Genomic DNA, 15,046 nt, shown 5'->3' on the forward strand with positions numbered 1-15,046 from the left:
GATCTCTTCGTTTGGATCAAAGACAGTCATAAAAGGCTTTAGATGTTGTCCATTGACAGTGAAGCTATTGCCATTCTTCAGATTAATAATGTCTACAGCCCTGTGAGGATGAACCTTCTTTACAATGTACGACCTACTCCATTTAGATTTCAATTTACCAGGAAAAATATGTAGGCAGGAGTTGTAAAGAAGAACTTCCTGACCAAGTATGAAATGCTTGGGATGAATTTTCTGATCGTATAGAAATTTCATGTGTTCATTTGCCAGCTGAGCATTGTCATAGGCATCCTGACAAGTTTCATCCAATTTACTGATCTGCAATTTTCTCAACTTTGAAACTTCATCAAGTGACATGTTAACATGTTTTATAACCCAAAGAACTCGATGTTGAATATCAACAGGTAAATGACAAGCTTTACTAAAAACTAATCGATAAGGGGACAACCCTAGATTAGTTTTAAAAGCTGTCTTCTAAACCCACAAAACATCAAGAAGCTTAACTGACCAGTTTTTCCTATTAGGATTGATAGTTTTCTCCAAAATGATTTTGATCTCTCTGTTTGCCAATTCTGCTTGCTCATTTATTTGAGGTTGATAAGTGACACGTTACAAAAATGATTTTGATCTCTCTGTTTGCCAATTCTGCTTGCGAATTCATGAGTGTAGAAAATGGTTTGTTACAAAAATGAGAACCCCAATCACTAATGATAACTTTGGGCATGCTAAAGTGAGCAAATAGGGATTGTAAAAATTTTAGGACAATACGATGGTCATTTGTTTTGTAAGCGACGACCTCCACCCATTTTGAAACATAATCCACAACCAATAAAATATATGTGTTTCCAAAGGAAACCGAAAAATGTCTCATGAAGTTTATTCCCCAACAATAAAAAATTTCTAAAGTGAAAATAGAGGAAAGAGGCATCATGTCTCTTTTGCTAAATTTTTTACAAGACTCACAAGCCTTACAAAAATTATAAGCATATTTAAACATGGAAGGCCAGTAAAAACTATTTTGCAAAATTTTAACGACTATTTTCTTTACTGAAAAATGACCACCACATGCACCCATATGACAAAATCTCAATACAGAGGAAAACTCATCATCAGGAATGCATCTTCAAATCAATTGGTCCGAACACTATTTGAAAAGGTATGGATCATCAAAGTAAAAATGTTGTACCACAGAGAGAAATTAGCGCTTATCTTGGATGGACCATTCAGAGGGCATTTGCTCAGTCACCAAATAGTTGACTATGTCAGCAAATTAGGAAGCTTTGTGAACCACAAATAGCTACTCATCCGTGGAACTATCATCAAGAAGAAGGATGACTTTTGATGGGGAGAATGGTGGCAATCTAGAGAGATGGTCAGCCATCACATTTTCGACTCATTTCTTGTCCTTAATGGTGATGTTGAACGCTTAAAGTAGTAAAATCCAGCGAATCAAGCGTGATTTTGCATCTTTCTTAATCAACAAATACTTAAGAGTAGAGTGGTCAGTGAGAATAGTAACAGGGGAACCAAGAATGTAAGCTCGAAATTTATTATGTGCAAAAACCAATGCAAGCAATTCTTTTTCAGTAGTGGTGTAATTTTTCTGGGCATCATTCAAGGTTCTACTGGCATAATAAATCACAAACGGTCTATTATCCACATGTTGCCCCAAAACAGCACCCAACGCATAATCACTTGCATCAGTCATAATTTCAAAGGGAATGTCCCACTGCGATGGTTGCATAATGGGGGCAGTGGTAAGCGATTCTTTAAGGGTATCAAAAGCTTTTTGGCACTCATCAGTCCAAACAAATTCAATATCATTTTGTAAAAAAGTACACAAAGATTTTGCAATAGAACTGAACCCTTGAATAAACCGCCTATAAAAGCCAGCATGGCCAAGAAAAGAACGAATATCCTTGACCGTCTTAGGGATAGGAAGTTTAGATATTAATTCAATTTTTACCTTGTTGACCTTTATATATTCAGGAGAAACAATATGTCCCAAGACAATGCTATGAGTAACCATAAATTGGCATTTCTCCCAATTAAGTAAAAGATTTTTTTCCTTACATCTTTGGAGAATACGTGCCAAATTGTGCAAACAACTAGCAAAAGATTTCCCAAAAATAAAGATGTCATCCATGAATATTTCACAAATATCCTCAATCATGTTAGAAAAAATACTCATCATGCATCTCTGAAAGTTGGCTAGGGCATTACATAAACCAAAAGGCATTCTGGTAAAAGCAAAGGTGCCAAAAGGACAGGTGAAAGTAGTTTTCTCCTGATCCTCAAGTGCTACAACAATTTGATAATAACCATAGTATCCATCCAAGAAGCAATAAAATGAATTACCAACCACTCTTTCTAAAATTTGATCCAAGAATGATAAAGGAAAATGATCATTCCTACTGGCTGAGTTAAGTTTTCTATAATCAATACACATTTTCCAACCAGTAATCATTCTAGTTGGAATCAACTCATTGTTATCATTTTGAATAACAGTTAACCCAGATTTGTTTGGTACCACTTGAGTTGGACTTACCCACTTATTGTCTGAGATGGGGTGATACCCACTGCGAGCAGCTTGAGCACTTCCTCTTTGACAACTTCCTTCAAGGTAGGATTGAGCTTACGTTGAGCATCATGAACCGGTCTAGCATCATCTTCAAGATGGATTCTGTGGGTACAAATAGCAGCATCAATACCTTTGATGTCGGCTATTGTCCAGCCAATTGCGCCTTGATACTTTCTTAGGACTTTAATCAACTGGGCTTCATTCTTCTGATTTCATTTTGAGGAAATCACCACAGGGAAAGTGTCATCTTCAGGACCAAGAAAAACAAACTTTAAATCTTGAGGAAGTGGTTTCAGTTTCAACTGAGGAACTTCTTCCTCTGAAGATTTAAGTATGTCTGGTGGTGGTAGAGTTTCAAACTGGGGATTTCATCTTGTGCCTGCAAATTGTACTTCAAATGGTAAAGAAGAATCTACAAAACAGTCCAAAAATTCAAGGGCATTTTCATCAACATGGTCAGTTTTTTCATCAAGTAAAAATTCATGTGTTTGAAAAATGGAATCATCATCAGAGAGAAAAAATTGAGCAAATAAATTCTATTGGTGTCAAACTCTCTATAGCATTCAAATCAATTGTGTCATCAAAATGTGCTGGCATCTTACAAGCATTGAAAACGTTAAACTCAAGTGTCATGTTCCCAAAAGTAAATTTCAGAACTCAACTTCTGCAATTAATCAAAGCATTTGATGTCGCTAGAAATGATCTTCCAAGGATGATAGGAGCTTGGTAATAATAGAGGTTGGCTGCTGCATATCAAGAACTACAAAATTTATTGGGTAGTAAAATTTGTCCACCTGGACCAGTATATCCTCAACAATACCCCTCGGCACCTTAACTGATCTGTTTGCCAACTGTAGCATGATGGAGGTCACCCAATCCCAACTGCTCATACACTGAGAAAGGTAACAGGTTCACACTACTCCCCAAATCAAGTAAAGCTCCCCCAATGCGTGACTCACAGATCATAATGGAAATATTGGGAGAGTCGGGATCTCTGAACTTTTGGAGAGTCGGGATCTCCGAACTTTTGAAGAGTCTCGCTCAATATCAGTGCATTGACTTGCTCCATTAGGAAAACTTTCTTCTTTACATTCAGCTTCCTTTTCACTGTGCACAAGTCCTTCAGAAATTTTGCATATGAAGGAACTTGTTGTATGGCATCCAAGAGTGAAATATTAATCTTTACTTGCTTGAAGATCTCCTGAATCTTAGTGTGGTATTTGTTCTTTTGGCCAACTGCCAATTTCTGAGGATAGGGAACCACAGGTTGGTACCCCTACTAGTTTCAACATCTGCACTCATAGCCTTCTTCAACTCTAGTCTCACTACCTCCGGTTCTTTTTCAGTTTCATCAGTATTTGTTACATCTTCAGGTGTAGGAGCAACTACCTATCTGTCAATGGTCATCTCTGGTTGGAGAATTTTCTTTCCACTTCTCAAAGTAAGAATGGCCTTCGCTGTCTCAATAACATCCATTGAGACATTATGTACCTGTTGTGGTTGTTGCTAGTATACTTGAGGATTAAACTAAGGCTATACTGGAAATTTTCCTTTCTCTAGAGTGCTCAATGTCATACTTATCTTATTGATGATGCCCTGCAAGTCATTTATGGCCCGAGTGTTCTGATTATTTATGTTGGCCTAAATCTGCATGAATTGCTGAAGTGTATTGGTCATTTGTGCCATACTATCATTTAGAGACTTCTTCACAGATGGTTGAGATTGAAATTGTAAAGGTGCTACAAAAGGATATATCTGAGAACTCTGATATGGCCGATACTGGTGCTGAGGAGCAGCCTGATGAAATGGCTGCTAAGAAGGGGGCAGAGACAGGCCAGGCTAATCATTCCTCCACCTCGGATTATATCTATTGGAGAAAGGCTGATTTTATGCTCTGTTTACCCAGTTCGCTTATTGCATCTGCTCAGTGCCACTCTCCTGAAATACTGGCATAATCGGGCAATCTTGGGTCTTATGGTTCGAATCGGCGCATATAGAGCATGTCTCTACTGTTTTCACAGTCTTCACCTTTTCCATCTCCATGACCTCTAATCTTCTAGTCAATGCAGCTATTCAGGCTTGAACGTCAGTGTCCTCCTTAAGCTCATATCTGTCCACACCAGCAATAGCCTTCAGTGGCTGTGATGTCAATGAAACTCAATTAGTCCGAGTGTTTCATTGTTGTGCGCTCTCAGCAAGACGATCAAAAAAGGCAATGCTTCATCAGGTTCCTTGCTAAAGAATTCTCCATTGCACATAGTCTGAACAAAGTGCTTGCATTCTGGAGTGAGAGTAGTGTAAAAATAATTTACCAGCCGTGATGTGGATAGATGTTCACCAAATAGTTAAACCTTTCCTAGTTGGTCTGGAAAGTCTCGTTAGATTTCTGATTGAACTGGCTAATATGCTCTTGTAAATACTGAGTTCTCTGAAAATGAAATTTTTTTTGTAAGAACTCACGCTTCATATCAGACCAACCAGAGATAGAATTAAGCCTCAAAGAATTAAACCAAATCTTCACTTTTTTCTTTAAAAAGAAAAGAAATAAACGAAGCCTAATAAATTCATCAGTAGTGGCTTTATTGATAAAAGTAGTACAGACCAACTCAAAATCTGTCAAGTGCTAATAAAAACTCTCAGAATCCATCCCATGGAACTGAGGTATCACTGACATCATACCATGCTTAATAAAAAAATTAGGTGCATCATCAGATAAAATAATGCATGATGGTATAGTGGTGTGAGTGAGCTGCAAATAATCCCTAAGAGTGTGTGGTGCAGGTGCAGCCATGGTTTGTTCAATTTCAATGTCTTAGTCTGTAGAAAAAGTAGAAGAGCTATCTATCTCTGAACTGTGTATACTACTCTCAGTGCTCGATGTAACTCTAAGCAACCTATTTGAATTGTCTCTCACCCACGACATTAAACATCAGTCCAAATAGCATAAGTAAAGTTCAAGCGACTGAGTAGTAGGTGACAAGTGAAATGTGTAATCAAAGATAAGATAGTGAAAGAAACATTTGAGATAAAAATTAAAAAAAAAAAAATAACGAGTTTAACTTTACGTCAAGCAAGTAGCAACTATTCCCCGACAACAACGCCAAAAACTTGACTCACTAAAAAATGAGTAGCACAAAGGCTATCCCAAATGCAGAAGGGTATCACGTAATAATTAGAAATAAATTCATATATCGTCTCCTTAGGAAAATTTATTTAAAATCAAACTCGTTTAAAATGGTGAAAATATGCACAAAGAGAAAATAAAAGTGGTGGTATGTGCAATGAATGGACGAGTGCAGCGGGAATAAAAAAAGTCACTAGTCATGGACTAGATTCATATTTTTAGATTTGTTTTGAGTGTCTGAATGAAATATAAAAGACTAACAAATTGAAATTAACAATCAAGAAACAAATTAAGCTAAACAATCTCAATTAATCAGAAAATTATTTAATAAAACTAAAATTATTTAAATTCTAATTAAGCTCTAATCAATCTAATATGCAATGAAACTAATAGATTAATAAAACTAAACTAAGAATTAAATTAGATTAGAAAGTAATTGACAAAATACGAATTGAAAATTGAAAAGCCCCAAAATCAAGATTCTTAGGTTCATCCTTGTATTCAAATTATAAATTCTCAAAATCAATCTATAGCAATTGTAATCACTGTTAAACAAAACCTTAAAAGAGCAAGAAAAATAACTATATCAAACTTAAACATACTGAAAATAAAATATCCAAAATCAAATGATTCTAAATTAAAAATCACAAAAATACACTATAAAATTCAGACTAAAATTAAATAGAGATTAGGGAAAAAAAAGATTAAGTCAAATGGATGGAGATGAAGATGGAAAGTAGTGGAGGAGGCTAGAGAAGTTACAGTTTGGACCCCTCGAGATTCTTCAGGCCGCGACATTCTTTTCCTCTGTGCGTAGTTTGTTTCTAGCCAACTGTTCAATAATGAAAAAAAAAAGAGAATAAAATCCTCTCTAGTTCGCGTCATCCCAAATCACAAATGTGTGTTGGATCAAAACCCAAATGAAAAGAAAATGGGCCCCGCATGCAAACATGATCTTTTCTCTCTTTTTTCATGCTTTTCATTTCTTGGCCTATATGAAAAAAAGAAATTAGAAAAGAAATAAAATAAAAAGGAAAAATAGAATATCAAAAATATGTTGTTCGTGTGAAGGAACATAATCCAATTAAATCCAAAGTTATAAAATTAAGCATAAACCATGCTATTAACCAATTTAAATCACAACTCTGATTTATGCATCTTAACCATTTTTTCATCTAAAACTAATAATAATGTAATTAAATAATTTAAATATATAGGTTCTAGATGTATAAAATATGCCATAATACAACTCAATCAGTCACATGTCACGGCCATCATGTCATGAATCATGCAAGCATGTCATGAAATATTTTTAAGTCAAGTATGAATAGTCATGTTTACATCATGGTAACCCCATAAAAGAAGACATCATGGTAACCCCATGTGACAAGACATCATGTATAATTCTATCTTAAGTAAGCAAGGATGCCATATTTTTCACAAGTAAGATCATGTGCATCAAGCATACATGTCATTGTTACTATCGAGCATGTTTATTTATACTATTAGTAGCGTAGGAGCCTTACTTGCTGAGATTTATAAATCTTATTGTGGTAGTCCCAACTACCATTACTCCTGGAATGGTAGACAAGGTATCAGGGATCAGAAAAAATGCGCACCCCCCAGCTCGATGACATCGAATAGGCCAAAGAGGAGCCTTGGGAAGCTCATGGGGTTGATCCTCCAGCTTTTGGATTTTTATTTTGGATATGATAACCGAGTTGCGTGAGCAACTTTTTGTTTTGTTTAGGTTTTTTGTTGTTTGAAACTATGGAGTTTTTGTCTCCAGTACTTTATTATTTTGTCCACAAAAAAATTGGACAAATGTTATGACTTTTGTTTATGTGACTATTAATGGGAAGTGCTAATGTTTTGGGATTAGCATTCCGGTACTTGTATATTGTTCAAAAATATATTTATCCATTGTGTTTATTATATATTGGAAGGAGCATGCTAGGTGCATTATATTATTAACTGTAATGAATGAGGGTATGTAATCTTGTGTTGTATGTCCCAACGCTATAAGCTCTATCAAATCCCAAGGGAAGTTTGAGGGTGTCATAATCGTTTTGTTCTAACCAACCATTTTATTAGTCCATGTTTTGCTACTTTGGTTATATGGATGGTTTAACTTAATATTTTGAATGAATGATTATTTGTTATATATGAATGAAGTGTAAGAATGTCTTGAGATTAGTATTCTGGTACAATGTTGTTGATAAAAAAAAAAAAAAAAGATATCCACTCAGTTTACTACATATTGTTAGAAGCATGCTAGATGCATTGCATCTTAACTAATATGAATGGGCGCATGTAACCTTGTGTTGCATGTCTCAACACTTCATTCTCCTTCAAATCCAAGCAGAGTTTGAGGGCATCACATGACGAGTTGGCATTTTTTCGAAAAGTTAATCAAATTATTATTTTTTATTATTCACATGCAAATGAATATATCTCTTTGATAATTGGTTATTTCATGTTGACTCTTAAATTCATAGGTTTTATTTATCTAGTGTTGCTCAATATTAGAATTTATGAAAGAAACTTGATGCCCCCAGACCCTGCTTGGGATTGGAGAGAGACTGAAGCGTCGGGACATGCAACTCAAGATTACACACCCCTCATTCATGACAGTTACGTGCAATGCACCTATCATGCTTCTAGTAGCAGACAATAATCGCAACCAAAAAAGCTCAAATCTAAGTAAATATTGAGCAATTAAAGTATGGTACCAAATAAAGAAACCAATGAATCTCGAAATTATTTGTTCTGAGACTTCCAAAATACAAACTAAAGGGTTTAAACCACAACCCATTTCCATCAAAATATTATTGTACTGTGTTTACATAATCGAGAAATTGTACTATTTGCCCTTATCCTTTTCTATGATCTTTTATAGATTCTCAAAAAGTTTCAGCACTTCATAGATGAAGTTCTCGATTGACTTTAGTCTCTCTACTAATGTTGGCTCCGTAGAGCATTCAGGACTCTTTGGGGCCTCCTTCGTCCGTGGGGGATCTTCCCTCTTGCATTTCCTGATTGCTTTCTCCTAGACCTGTTACAACTTCTACCATTCCAAAGAGATCTTCCTTTTGATTTGTGTTAAGTTAGATCTATGTATTAAGTTTAGATCATCTAAACCCTTTTACTAGAGTTTAAGTTGAGTTTGTGATGTATATTTATGGATGCATAATTTCGGTGTGAGCTTTGAAGTTCTTAGATATTTGTTTGATTTAATCTTGAAGCTTGGTAATGACATAGTTAGAATGACGTAGACTTGCTTTTTTGTAGTGATCATGGGTGAGTTATTTCAAGAAAATTAGCATGCTACATAAGGTTTTTTCAAATACTCAAAAGTGAAGGACTAGCTTGTTTCAGTTTTTCGGTTATGTTATGGCTTGAATTTTTATCTCTTTGATATCATGAATTAGTTTCCTAGTGTGTGTAATACCATCTAAAAATGCGTACTTAGAATGTTAACAACTAGATTTTTTATCTATTAAGTTCGTGGTGTTCATTTGTAAAAGAAAGGTCAGGGGTCATCATGCTATGGTTCAGTTGTGATGCTTAGTGTTGTGTTTGTGTTTGTTAATTCATATGTTGAAAATTTGGTCATGAAGGACATGAATATAGTGAATTAACATGTTACTAAGCTCGGACTATAGGATTTGATGGAGTGCAAAAATTCGGTTAAGTCACCATTAATATGCAATTAGGCTTAAATCACACTTAATGAAATTTAATGTATCATGTGTGTAGGCCTTGGTGGATTTCTAGTAGTTGTTGCATGACTCATTAATACATGAGGTTTGTGAAGTTTAGTGATGTTTGGGGCTGGATTGTAAGTATTAAAAGTTTAAGAGCTTATTTATAAATTTTGAAGAGTTAGGAGGCAAATTTGCAAATAGCGCTTTAAGTTAGATTCTAAAATTTTCTTTGATAACGAGATTCTTAATAATAAATACCATGTCAGTGATCCTTGTGTGACTTCAATTCTCATCAATATCTAAAACATCTATGTTATACTATGTTTCCATCTATCATAAAGCATAAATATCTGTCATGAAGTATAAATGTCAATCACGAATTTCGAGTTAAACATAAAATTTAGTTTTGTCACGATCTCAATGTTAGGATGAAGGATTATCCTAGTAGAACTCTTATATCCACTCTAAAGTGTATAAGATGGAATGGAATCTCCTGGGTTGACAAAGAATCATCAACAAGTTTCAATTTGGGTCAAAAGATTTCCGGAGTGAAGTCAAAAGACATCTAACATTGGTGGGTGCCACTAAGACTCTTGGTAATGGTTAGTTCAAACTAACATGAGGTAAGACTCTGATTATGTATACATAACTGTTATAAGGACCTGTGATGTGGTGCGGTAACTAGTAGGAGCACACGATCTATGGGAAACTATGAGATGTCCATCCTCTGTAAGAACAAGAACAAGAATAAACGAAACCTTTTTATGAAGCAAACATGTTATGAAATATGAAACTCTAATAACGATGATGTTATTTTCCTTGTAAAAACAAGCTCATGTCAATCATGCACATACATCATGTTTATTATCATGCATACTTTGTGAACTAATGGTAGATTAGTTGCATAACTTGTTAATATTTGTAAAATCTCACTGTGGTAGTCACAACTACCATTCTCATCCAAAATGATAGAAGCTGTATTAGGTTACCGTGAAGAAGGACAAACCAGCCTCGACGAGATTGATTAGCGAGAGGCTAAGTTTGGAGGACCTAATGGAGACTATCCTTTAGTTTTTAAATGTAATTCTACTATTGATAACTGAGTTGTGCGAGCGGTTCAATCTGTAGTTCAGAAACTATGTAGTCAATTGTAACTAGAGAGTTCTTACTCCAATACTATTTTATTTGATTTAAGACTATGTTTTGATGGATGTTGAATCAACTTATGTATTAATGTTATGAAAAATATTTTGAGATTTAATCTATTCTGGTACAACTTATGATTGAACAAAAAAAAAAAATTGCTACGATTATTGCATATTACTAGAAGCATGCTAGGTGCATTGCATATTATCTGAAACAGGAGTATATAACTTTATATTGCATGTCTCGACGTTTCAACCTTCGTCAAATCTTAAGCGAAGGTTGGGGGCATCACACCAACCTTCAAGCCACCTTCAGCCAATTGTTTTGTCTTGCTATATGACGCCTTAATAAGTGGCTTAGCAACCATAACAACTGCCAAAGCAACAATTAAAATTCCTCTTTTAATTATATCCAAAACAGAAACATAGTAACAGAAATTATGCAACGTGTTTGCTCCTCTGAATATTTGCAATAGTTTCCTTCCTACTAGTTTTTGCTGGGTCGACTTTTTAACTTGTTTATCTCCATTTTATCAATTCTAAATCATTTCTTGTGAAATTAAGAATGTATTAGAAAGAGGGAAGATCTGAAAGTAAAATACACAATTTGTTGGTTGTCCTACTAGTGTAGAAAAATCAACAATATTAACTCTTGATTCCTCTTAAATTTTGAGCCCCTTAGATTGCCTTTATTTCATCCCTTCAACTCAACCTCATTATGTGAAATTAGGAGTATCAATTAACCTCAAAGTTCATACCAAAATCAACTCTAAGCAGTTACAACCAAGGTGGATAGTGAGGCGACAACAGAACATTAGCTTCTTCACCTCTCTAGCTCTCTCATATTTAGCTACAGTCTCTTTTGTCTTTTGGTTTCCTCATGTTTATCTCTTAATTTGTCTATTTTCCTTCTATTCCCTTCATTTCCTTTAGTCTTTTTTCACAGCAATGGCATCAAATGGTAGCGGCAATCGAAAACCAATATCTATGACAGTAAACTGTAGTAATTTCAACAACATCAAAACTGAAGCAAAGCTCTTACTTCTCAATTCCTCTTACATCAAGCCTTCTATACATTAAACACATTTTTAAGCCTTCATTCACGATTACATTTTTCAGCCTAGCCTCTTGAGGTATTCTTCAAATTATACCTCTTCTTCCCATTTTTTAGTTTCAATTATAAGTGTCCTAATTTCCTGCACCTCAACAACACCTTATATAAGTGTCCCAATTTCTTTGCACTCAGAAGCAAAGAAATTCAAAGCATTGCAGAAACAATTTTAAGTTTTGACCTTCTTATTGTTTGTCCCAGTTTCTATATATGTTTTCTCGTTTCTAACTTTTATTTTGAGCAAATTAAATCCTTAAACCCATGAAATACCGTAAAGATGTTCATAGTAGCAGTCACAATCATTCTTTTCTACCAAACCCGTAGTAGGAAGTTTACCCTATTCCCTTATATGCACTACAACAAGACTTAACTCCTAACCTCTTGATGTGTACTTCAATTGCTGTTTTCAGTTCCGACTTTACAGCTTCTATCATAAATATCTTAATTTTCTAAACACTAACCACACCCTATAAAGACATATAGATGTATTGGAAACTAAAAATAGAAGTCTCAAACCAGACATAGCAGCAAGAATAGTAGCAAAAACACGGTTGTTGTTTCATCATCAGTTTCAAGTTTTAACCTTTTCAATTGCATTGATTCTTATCCTACCATTGAATTCCATCGCTCCACATTTATTCTTGGCCACAATAGCTTGAAGAACTCAACCATAGGAGCCTGAAAACAACAATTACAATAGAGAACAATAGCAAATAACATAGAGGTAGCAGTTGTAGTTTTAGCTTCTAACCTCATTATTTGCTTCAATTTCTATTCCTCCATTTCTTTCACAGTTTATGTTCTAAGTGACCTAACTCTTAATACTCTAAAAAAATCTTAAAATAAATACCAAATAGCAACTTAACATCAACCACACATAGCTGTACGACAAGAGCAGTATCAACCAATGCTTTAAATCCCATTTCGGTCATCATTCCAGTTTAAACACTAAAACGCAATATTTTGTTATCGATGCGTTCCAGTATACTGTTTTTGAGATTAACTATATATATATATATATACACGTATATATATAAACTAATGAGTAATATAATAAATACATGTATATGTAAGCGTATATTATGTATGTGTGTATATATAGAAGAATTGAAGATTTATAAAATGAATATATGTTGAAAATATTAAAACAAAATATATAAATATTAGTTTTAAAATATAATATTAAAAAAATTACAAACTTGAGTTGAGACATAAAAGAGAAATAATAATAATAAAATTATTAAAAATAATGATATTAAAAAATAATGAGGTCACATATTTAAAGTTACAAAATAATTAAAATTATATAAATACCTTTTATATTTTAAAATTAATTAAATACCATCTAGATTTAAAGTTTTAAAAATGTAATCCAAAATCAAGAAAATTACAAAACTACCATTAAAACAGTTTGAAATGAAATAGGGTTCGGAATAATCAAAACGGGTTGAAATTTGGAAAGAAATGGAACGAGGAGGTATAGTATACCAAGTACCACACTAGAATGAAAAATTCCAGCCAGAATGGTTGGAACGGAACAAAATTGAAAACTAAGGTATCAACACTGCAACTGTGACAGTAAGTTCCAACCCAATGTACCTCGAGCTTGACTTCAATTTCTACTTACTCCTCTCTATCCCTTGCTTTGAGAGTACTAATTTCCAAATCCCTAGTAAAACCAGTTGATGAAAGAACCAACTGATAACCTTGCACCAAACCTGAAATTAGTTATTATCCAAGCCTTCAACTAACCTTCCTCGATTGTTTTGACTCTCAGTTCCACCATCTTTAGGTACAATCCTCTTCTTTCTTACTTCCTCTTTTATGTTGTACATGTTAAATTGATCAATGAATGGAAGCCATTTCATGGGCCATGAAGTTGGATGCAACGCACTGGAAAGGTGACCTCAAGGAGTAACAAGCTATAGCTTTGAATTAAGAAAGAGTAGTAAAGAAGTGTATGGAAGATTGATTGGATAATTGAATGGGTCTAAGTGAAGGATGTGTAAGTCAAAGGTAGCTTTAAGTCAAGGATGTTTATGCAAGTTCTAAGTTTAAGTTGTATATGCACTTGAAAAGGAAATGATGTAAAATTATTTACGCATGTAGGTTGCTATCTAAGATGCACATGAATGGACTGTATGAAATGAAAATGGCATGGAGTTCATGGTAAGTATTATGTTCACACTCTTCTAGAGTTTTTCCAAATGACATGAAAATGAAATACTTCTTTTAATGAAAACGAAATTAAATGCTTTTATGAGAAAAATATCTTTTTTATGCAATGAAAGGAAATGAAATGTTTTATATAAATGAAATTATGATTTATGAATCTATGCTAAGGTATACATACTTTGAAGTATATGTATGTAATGGTCTTTTCATTGACAATCATTTTTTATACATCTCTATGATAATTGTATGCATGATGAAATGGATGTTATAAATAGTAATTATTATTTTTATGATCCATGAAATGATGATGTTTTATGCTCAAAGTTATGAAATGATGTTTTATGAAATGAAATAAACTGATGAATGAGAAGTAAATGAATGTTTTAATGTATGAAGCTACGTAACGGTCAATGACTGAATGAATGATGGTACTAATGGATTGGGTAGATTGCAATGTTGAGTAAGTAGTATTGGTAGTGCACCCAGTGCTACCTCCTGATGGTAAGAGATTCCCAACCCGTGGTCACGGTTGGTGTTCGGGTCCAAAAGACCACTAACCCTAACAAATGGGGTGCAACAATATGTGTTGGCCAATGTAAATTGATGACAATTAAATTAAATGTTGTTAAGTCGTTTAACTCTTTACGAGGAACTATACTAGGTGTGGGAAATGTTTTCATGAGGAAGGAAAACCTATTTAAAGAAAAACCTCACATTGTAATGTTTTCAAAAGAAATTTTATGTGTGTATGAAGAAGAATGAAGAATCTATAAATGAAAACTTATGTTAGTATATTTATAATATAAAGTAATGTTCACTAAGTATAGAACTCATTTTATTTTTATGTATACTCCATCCAAAAATGAATGAAATGAGGATGAAGCGTTGGGATGAACATGGCCCAAGGAAAATGTGGCAAAACTCTAGGCATGTTTTATGTAATGTATGAACTCATCTTTTGTAAAAGGACTTTGTAGTTAATTTTAATGAACTCTGTTCAAACTCTTTCAATTTTCAAAGTAGGAAATGACATTTACAATTCTAGGGTATGCAAGCTTTGCACTTTTTCCGGAGAGGAAATGATAAATTTTAAACAGCTCAGTAATTCTCATATCATTTTCTAAAACTATTTTTTAAAATTTCAGCACATGCATGGACATTACACATATGCAGACCTACCTAATGAACCATAGGAAAAAGAAATAA

General features: G+C 34.0%; 1 protein-coding gene across 1 annotated transcript; it reads right to left on the reverse strand.

Annotated features, from left to right (window-relative positions):
• Positions 1–1,423: 1,423 nt before the first annotated feature.
• LOC121249372 lies at positions 1,424–3,647 on the reverse strand. The gene is made up of 4 exons (XM_041148082.1): positions 3,538–3,647; positions 3,373–3,460; positions 2,546–2,784; positions 1,424–1,877 (listed from the first exon to the last, which is right to left on the reverse strand). Exons 1-4 carry the CDS (start codon positions 3,645–3,647, stop codon positions 1,424–1,426), a joined length of 891 nt encoding a protein of 296 aa, XP_041004016.1.
• Positions 3,648–15,046: the final 11,399 nt, after the last annotated feature.

Source organism: Juglans microcarpa x Juglans regia, chromosome 2D, assembly GCF_004785595.1.
Source record: "Juglans microcarpa x Juglans regia isolate MS1-56 chromosome 2D, Jm3101_v1.0, whole genome shotgun sequence".
NCBI classification, from domain to species: Eukaryota; Viridiplantae; Streptophyta; class Magnoliopsida; order Fagales; family Juglandaceae; genus Juglans; species Juglans microcarpa x Juglans regia.

Bases quoted from the DNA above. Each gene is read 5' to 3' on its own strand.
- LOC121249372 (XM_041148082.1), bottom strand. From the start codon at position 3,647: ATGGAGCAAGTCAATGCACTGATATTGAGCGAGACTCTTCAAAAGTTC. The intron at 3,461-3,537 runs GTGAGTCACGCA...GTGTATGAGCAG, and splicing joins CAATATTTCCATTATGATCT to TTGGGATTGGGTGACCTCCA. The intron at 2,785-3,372 runs GTGGACAAATTT...AAATGAAATCAG, and splicing joins TTGAGGATATACTGGTCCAG to AAGAATGAAGCCCAGTTGAT.